Genomic DNA, 8,189 nt, shown 5'->3' with positions numbered 1-8,189 from the left:
ATATCACATTAAAGCATGCACATGGGTGCACAAATAGAGAACCGTAACCTATACTAGCAACTTTTACTGGGGCATTTCTTGTCGCTGGATTTAGAACTAGACAACATCAGCCTATTCTCCATTCACTAGGTCAAAGAAACAGGAGATAAAAATAAGAAAGCTATTGTTCATAGCACGTCTATATGTACTTAGAAGTAGTTCGTGTCATGACGTTAAAAAAAGTTCATTATGTTTAGGCCTTTTCAGGCATAACCAACTTCATTAAAGCTTCAACATTCATTTTGATATATTAAAGATGATACCAAAGAGCTTCCATTCTTATCCTATTTAGATGGCATAAAGTCTCTGTTATGCTGAAATCAGACGGTGTAAAATCTGAAGCTACGAAGCATAGAAATGATGCATAAAAAAATGACGGTTGTCTGACACGAATAAGTCCTAAAAACAACAATACGGCTCTCTATCTTCTTGTTGTGTCCTTATTTGTCTCCAGGTAACAAATTGAACATATGCTAATGGGACTTGAACCTAGGATATACTAATCCCAGGTTCACAATTTTAATGTGATTACCATTAGACTTTTTGTGCTATTGGCATAGGATGTTGAATTATATACAATTCCAAAATGGGGCACAGTGGGCAGTTGTAGATTCTTCCAGAAACATTGAGTTTTTGGTAATTTAAGGCAGTAAAATATGACAAAAGAGAAGAAGTAATTACATCATAGCCACACTTGCAAGGCTTCAATTGCTGATCAGTCAAATCCATCTCCTCAGCGCAGAGGGGGCAAGTCTTTTCTCCTTCATCGCTCATGGTTGCTTGAAAAACTTGAATATCAAATAATTAGTTTTACAGTACTTGAACAATAATACTTGCATATATCTTAAAACAAACTAGGACCAAATTAATATAGCCTAATTCCAATTGACGTGTAATGGCAAACTAACATTGTTTCAACATCCACCTCAATGATTATAAGATCAACGTGGCAATTTTTAAATCTAACAACGAAAAAATCAAAAAATCCAGAATTCAAAGTCCAATCCTTAACTTTCGAATAAAACCCACTTTTACCAACCCAACCCAACCCAACCCAATCGAATCCAATCCAATCCAAAGTCAAATCCTTAAAACTAATAATCCAGGACCAAAAAATTTCACGCACATTTTAACAATTGAAATCACCCGACTCTCAAATAATAAATACTAATAGAATCAATTTTTTAATCAATCTAATAAACCAAATTAAATCAATCCAGATATATTATAAATTTGAGCTCCGTTGTGACAAACTCAAATTTTAGACGTACCAAAATCCAATTAAAGAAAAAAGAACACTCACGAGAGGCAACTGAACTTAAATCAACAAAAAAATTCCAATGAAAAATCGGTCTCTCTTTTTCCGACAAAAAAAAGGGATCTAGGTAGGAAATTGAAATTAGAGGTGTAAGGACTTGCAGTGGATGATTTGATCGAGAAAGGGATCTGAATATAAACCGAGAGATAGAGAGAGAGAGATAGAGGGAGAGACGAGTGTACGGGGAAAGAGAAAACGAGTAGAATAGAGCGATGGGGGACGGGGCGAAGAGAAGGGTCGCCTTTTTTATGATGGGTTGAACCGATTCGCGTTCGAATATGGTTTCAGTCTCGGGTTATGTCACGGGTTTGAGATTTTCTGGTTTCGAATGCAAGGACGTCGCAAAGGTCAAAGAGCATTCACTCCGACTAATAATGGTAGAAAATCCAATAATTATCATAATATGCTAATAAGAAATCATTTAATATAAAATAAAAAGATTAGCTAATAAAGGTTTGCATCATTCTTAATATAGAATAAAAAGATAAGCTAATAAAGAATTGCATAATTTTTAATTTAATTTCAAAACAAAAAGAAAAAAGGCTGAGTCTCTTGTATATATCATTGGCAAAATTACGTGTAAACCTGAAATTAAATATCAGTTTTCAAAGAGAAGTGGTTTAAGTTTAACTTTCAATTCTCAGGTATTAATTACACATTATTATTTGTATATTAAACTAATATTACACTAATAATACAACACATCCAATCTCTAACATTTACCCACACCGACACTGCATCTCTCTCTCTCTCTCTCTCTCTCTCTCTCTCTCTCTCTCTATGTACATTTTGTATATCTATCACCACTCTACTCCGGCAGCCACCCAACTCGACGGCAATGTGAGAGCCACTACGCCGACACGCAATGCGCTGTGAGGCTTTCGATGCTCCTCTGATGTTGGACTCGTTCAATGAACCTCTGGCATGACACTACCGTCGATCGTGTCCACCGCGCGCGGCGAAGCAAAGTCCAAGGGCTCAGTGGTGCTCGCTATACCCACTCACCCATCTCACCCCCAACCGTCACACTTACTCAACGTTCGTGGGCTTAGTGGATTTGAAATTTCCTCTGATTCGTCGCTGTCGAGGTTTTTGCGGCGTTGCAATCCCCAACAAAAGTTTCTTTGGTGATTTTCTGTGGTTTTTGTGGTGATTTTGCTGCATTTTTTTGTTATGGTTTTTGAGGTGCTAGCCGTAGTAGTGTGCTGTGGCGGCGGCAATGGGTTTATGGATTTTTTTGGTGGTGTCGTGTCAGTGGTGGTTTGGTGTAGGTGGAGATAGAGAAGATGGTTGTGGTGTGCTGTGAGTGCTTTGTTCAGTGGTGCTATGCGTTTTTTGAGTGTTGTGGTGATGGTAATTGTGGGAGACAGTGGTATAGATGCAGTGGTGCTCATGGTGGTATTGGAGGTTCGATGATTTTCTGATCTGTTGTTCTTTGGTAGTGATGGTAGGTTGTGACTTGATATTGATTTGATCACAGATAGTCACTCTGAATATAATTTTGATCACAGTTAGTTACACCAAATGTAAAATTGGTCACGGTTAATCACATGTATGCGGTGTGTGCAAATTTATTTGTGGTGACCATATACGACTAAGTATGTGTTTGTTGTAACTGTTTGTGATCAACTTTGTATTGATTGTGACCAATTTTATATTGATCGTGACTTGAGATTGGTATAGTCACACTAAATGCAAATTTGGTCACAATTAGTTACATGTGACACAGGTATGACCACAGATGTCACAGGTGCAACACTTACAACACACCATTATGACCACCTCAGTTTTTTTGAGATTTTTCAACAATTGAGTGTAGAGAGAGAAATTGTTTTCAAAATTTGGAGATTTTTCTATTGGCGAGCCGGAGCAGTGCCTGGAATAGTTACAAGAGTAGGCACTGGAGTGGTCATTGGAACAGTTTGCTGGAGTGATCGTCGAAGCAGTTTGCCGAGGTGATCATCGGATAGTTGCCGAAGTGGCCATAGGAATGATCGCCGGAGTGGTCGTCGGAGATTATAGCCATCTCTAGTGGAGGGGTGGAGGAAAGATGGTGCAATGGGGTGATAGGATGAGGTGGATGGCATGGGTGGAAATAATTAATAAATATTATATTATAATTTAATATTTAATAAATTTACTTACCACCCGTTTTTGAAATATTTGATTGAGTTTGTTATTTATGAAATGTGATCTTTAAAACTATGAGTTATGTGGTCTTCCCTATATCATTCATGATTTCTATATCCAATTAGCGGTTTGACGTAAAGAACGAAGGCCAGGAAGGTCCGAAGAACATGTCTCTCTCTTAGGTTTTTGAATTTTTATTTTATTTTTTTCTTTAACAAAAGGTTGAATCTCTCACATCTATAATTCATGGTGGCCTCGAGGAGCGAGTGTCCCCATCTCTCGACTCTAACGGAGACTTCCCAAAATAGGTAAAGAACCAAGGTTTTGAAATTTAGATTAAATTTTGAAATTTTGTTTTTATATAGTTGTTTTAATAGAGTAAGTATACACACGATTATTGTTTCTTGAGTATGATTTAATTCATATTATATTCTCAAGCAACCTAGCTTAAATGCTCATTTTCGCTTGTTTTACTACATCGGTCACTACAAATGAAGTGAATGACATCTACATTGAGTAATTTTTGCTTTTGATATTCATATTTTTGTTATATATTCTGTTTTAATTATGTGTTTGTTTTTAACTATGATTACTTTCCAGTTACGTACGTTATTTAACGATTATATATGTGTTTGCGCTTAGTTCGCAAATTTTAAAGCTTTTTTAGCCTGTAAAATAGTTAATCCCAAATAAAGGGACGTATATAGGGGTGTGAATGAGCGGCCGAGCTAGTTTGCGAGCCGAAACTCGAGGCTCATGCACGGCCCCAATTAAAAAAAAGCTCGAACTTTTTAGTTCTGGCCGAGCCGAGCACAAGCTCAACTGAAATTTGGAGGCTTGGCTCGGGTTTCACCAAGTGAAGCGAACCAATTCACGATTTTTTAAATTCTTTTTAAAATTCATGAAATATTATATTAAGAAGTCAAACAAGTTCTAATTCTCAACTAAAATACAATAAGAAAAGTTATTCATATAGATACGATAATATATGAATTGGAGTATAATTTTCAAATGTATAATTATTTCTATATTCACTTATAAAATTAAAAATATTGAAATAGAGAATATTCTTTAAGTTTCAACACCACAAAATAACAAATAATATTATATTAACTCATATTTAATAAATTTTAAAATGTATATCAATAAAATATAACGGGAACACTAATGAATATGATAATAAATAATAAACATAAATAGTTGTAGCATAATTATAAATATTAATTGCGTAAGTATATTTATATATAAGTCTCACTTTATTGATTAAAAATTTAAATTAAATATTAATAAAATAAAAGAAAGAAGGTTGACAACGAGCTAGACTGGGATACAGGGTACTTTCATGAGCCGCGCCAAGCTCAAGCTAAGTCCTGAAATTTGGCTTGGTTCGAGCCAATTCTACTAAACTTCAAGGTGAATTGACTCGAGTTTTTCAAGGCCAAGCCGCTAGCCACTCAAACCGATGGGCTCATTTGCCATCCCTAAGTGTATATAATGTTATGTTGAGTATTTGCCCATAAATGATAATAAAATGTTACTAGAATAGATTGGGAAATTCAATTTTTAAATATTTTCTTTTGCGGTGTAGTTAAGCATGTCTTGTTGGTTTTCGAATAAAAAATATTGTTGGTTCGAAGTTGTTGATATTGATGTGATAAATGTTGTAATGTCACGAGAATTGCAAAAAGCATTATGAATAATTTCATAACGATTCAATCCTAATAGGAAGCCATTTTTCAGCATAAAATGACAAGATTAAATAATAAAGGAAAGATGGTTAAAAGTCGAGCTTGGTACGACGTTAATGGCGATGCTTGGCATCGTAACAGATTGTGTTGTGGTGTGCATACATAGCCACTAAGGCATAGGCATGTTTTCATTTTACTTCTATTTTCCAACTCAAATGTCTTGTGAGATTGTATCTTGAGTTCAGTGCTCAAAATAAAGTGGGGATTGTTGTGGAGATAAGCGTCTGATTATCATGTTCTCTGAGTAATTAAATCTTTTGATGATATGGTCTTGATAAAAGTTGCAATGTCCGGAAAAATGAAAAAATGACAATTTGGTTATTCATGACAAAGCACTAGAGATCATAACTTTCCATGTTAACATGCTCTATTTGCATAAATTTGAGTGTCGTCTAACCATCGATCAATTGTACATGATCCTTACCTTGCAACATTTAAAAAACATTATACATGTGTAATAAATATAACAAGTAAGATATGCGTCCATCATTTCCACACAAATCCAAAAATAGAAATATCCATTCAATCATACCACTTAAGTTGCAAACAATTTTTTGAATAAGCTTGTCTGAGAATTTTAGATATTATTATTATTACTTTGAGATCTTAATTGTGAATCCTCGTGTCCCTATGGATACTTTCGTCTTCTAAAGAACATAGCGTTCTTTAAATGCAAGATGAGCGAGTGCTTTGTGAATTAAAAATGTAGAATATATTGTTGAATAAATGGAAGAAGAATTGAATCAGGATGGGAAAAAGGTAATGGTGCGGAGAGAGCATTCGAATTTCGATTTGGGCTCATAATATCATAATTTTTAAATTTTTGGCGTTATTTTTGTCATTTAGTTTATTTTGGATTGTTTTCAATTTTAGTTTGATTAAAATTTATTTTCATTTATTTTAGTTATCTTAAACTAGGTTTCATGTAAATCCTTATAATTAAAGGGTTATTTTGTTGTTTTGTTCATCTTTTCATTAATAAAAATTTGTGAGTTTATTCCTTCACAATTTGGTGGATCCTAAATTTCAAGTTTTTAATGTTTTCGCTTAAATTCCTAATTTCGCACTGAGTCAGAAAATCAAAGGAGAAAAGTGGTAGCGATTTATTATTATTATTGATTAAAAGAAGTTAGGGATTGAAATTTTGGAAGCTTGTTCCTACTAGTGAGGTTCAAACCTCAATTTTTCTCATTATCCCTCTAAAAATTATCTACTTAGATAATTAGAAAATTTATAAATACAGTAGCATGTGGACTGGCTTCAATATTAGTCCAAACAGCGACTTATTTTAGTCTATTTAGCTTAAACTTTGAAAAATATTGAATTTTTTTAGGGTTTTATCCGAACAATTCAAATTCTTTGTCTGCAACACTTCTCATAAATATTAACTCGAAATATCTTCTAAATATGGGTTTTAGAGTTTGTATCATACTAAAAATCTCTCTATTTTTAAATGTAAAAATCCAAGCCTTTAAAATTTAATTTTACTTGATTTTGAAATACAACACATTTTATATACTATTTGTTGACCTCGAAAATTGGACTTTCCACGTGGCCAATCGAGAACTACTCCACGTATTCTTCCCTATGCACAATCAACGCATGGTCGGAACAGTATCACCCTTTCTTTAGGATGATACTTAGGTCCTATGGGTTAGCCCCGACCTAGCTCAACCCGAACTCCTGGAGCCAAATGGTGGGCTCTTGGATGTTGTGGAAAGAGGTGTCACTTGGGATTGAGATACCCTTCTCCATCTTTCAGACCCTTTATATCCCTAAAGTGACAGCTAGGGGGGATAAGACCTGGGGCTAGTATCACCTTACTTCATGGGGTTCCCATACTCCATTCGTGCTCAGTCTGTTGAGCTTCATCAAAGAGTGGAAGGGCTCGTAGTGCTAGGCCGCAGGACGATGGGACATGATGGAGGAAGACCCCCTGGCGCCTCTTACAATCCCCAAGAAGTAATCGACACTTAGTGAGTATCACGGTTGCGTTTCTTTATATTTCTCTTCGGTTTGAATCGTGACTAACACTTGTATTTCTTTGAAGGTACTCTTCCTCGGTGTAAACTGTCTTCTGAGGATTTCGACACCATTTGCATCATCTATCAGCTGCCTCAGAAGAAGAGGTCATACCACCTGCTGATCAGAAAAAATCTACAGTTCGTTACACACGACCTGATGGCATCTCAAGATAACTGTCTTGAAGCCTTTACCCTTCCATATTTCTAAACGCTTTACACTTATACTGATTCATTGTTTGTTCTTTGTAGATAACTTCAACAAGAAAATGCCCGTGCGCCCCGACTTTAAGACCATCCAAAGGATGATGGCAGAGGCACGGGCGCTGAAGACCTCCTCCTCTACCTACAAGAAGCAAATGGAGGACCTGGTGGACGCCAATAAAAGGCTCCAGCCTCCGACGGAGGAGGAGGTACCAGAGGACCCTGCGACCGATCTATTGCGGAAGGGCAAGAAGAGTGCCGCCCCTTCCGCCCAATTGTGGCGATGCCACCCCCTATTCTGAAGCAGACTACAATTCCAACCGGGGTGGCCATTCCGGAGAAGAGGCCTGCACTAGCAGAGGTTGCGACTGCCCCGACCACTTTGCCACTTGCTGCGGTGCCTATTGCCCAAGTGTCGGGGCAGCAGAGGGGAAAAAAGGCCCGTCCCTCTAAGGAGGTCGACTTCTTGGGCACCAACCCGAAAGAGCCGATTAAAGATGTGTTGAAGGCTCTTCCTTCGGAAACGGCTGTAGTGGCGGTAGTCCACAACAAATACTGGACTGAAGAGTGGAGAGACCACACCGCCTCCTGCACGGCCGAAGACCTGGTGGCTGCCAACAGTGCTTGCGTGGCCCGAGCTCTCAGTACCAACATCCATTTGGAAGGCTTAGTGAAGGATTTAAATGCTAAGAGGGTGGACCTCGCCAAGCACCTCGAGGAGGCGATGCA

At 37.0% G+C, this 8,189-nt stretch overlaps 1 protein-coding gene across 3 annotated transcripts in view; it reads right to left on the bottom strand.

The window, feature by feature from the left end:
* The window catches only part of LOC111371353 (serine-rich adhesin for platelets-like), a 9,779-nt gene extending 8,124 nt beyond the window's left edge, over positions 1–1,655 (bottom strand). Inside the window, exons 1-2 of one of the 3 annotated variants that reach the window (XM_022993284.1) lie at positions 1,311–1,655; positions 721–827 (exon numbers count right to left, since the gene is read on the bottom strand). In XM_022993284.1, coding sequence (XP_022849052.1) covers positions 721–813 — 93 coding nt within the window. In that variant the 5' untranslated portion in view covers positions 814–827; positions 1,311–1,655. The remainder of the gene's footprint in view (positions 1–720; positions 828–1,310) is intronic. The other 2 variants (XM_022993285.1, XM_022993286.1) reach the window with 2 other exon arrangements.
* Between the last annotated feature and the right edge of the window lie 6,534 nt (positions 1,656–8,189).

Source organism: Olea europaea, chromosome 22, assembly GCF_002742605.1.
Source record: "Olea europaea var. sylvestris chromosome 22, O_europaea_v1, whole genome shotgun sequence".
NCBI classification, from domain to species: Eukaryota; Viridiplantae; Streptophyta; class Magnoliopsida; order Lamiales; family Oleaceae; genus Olea; species Olea europaea.
Note: the sequence above shows the minus strand (reverse complement) of the source record. Positions and strands in the feature narration are given on the sequence as shown.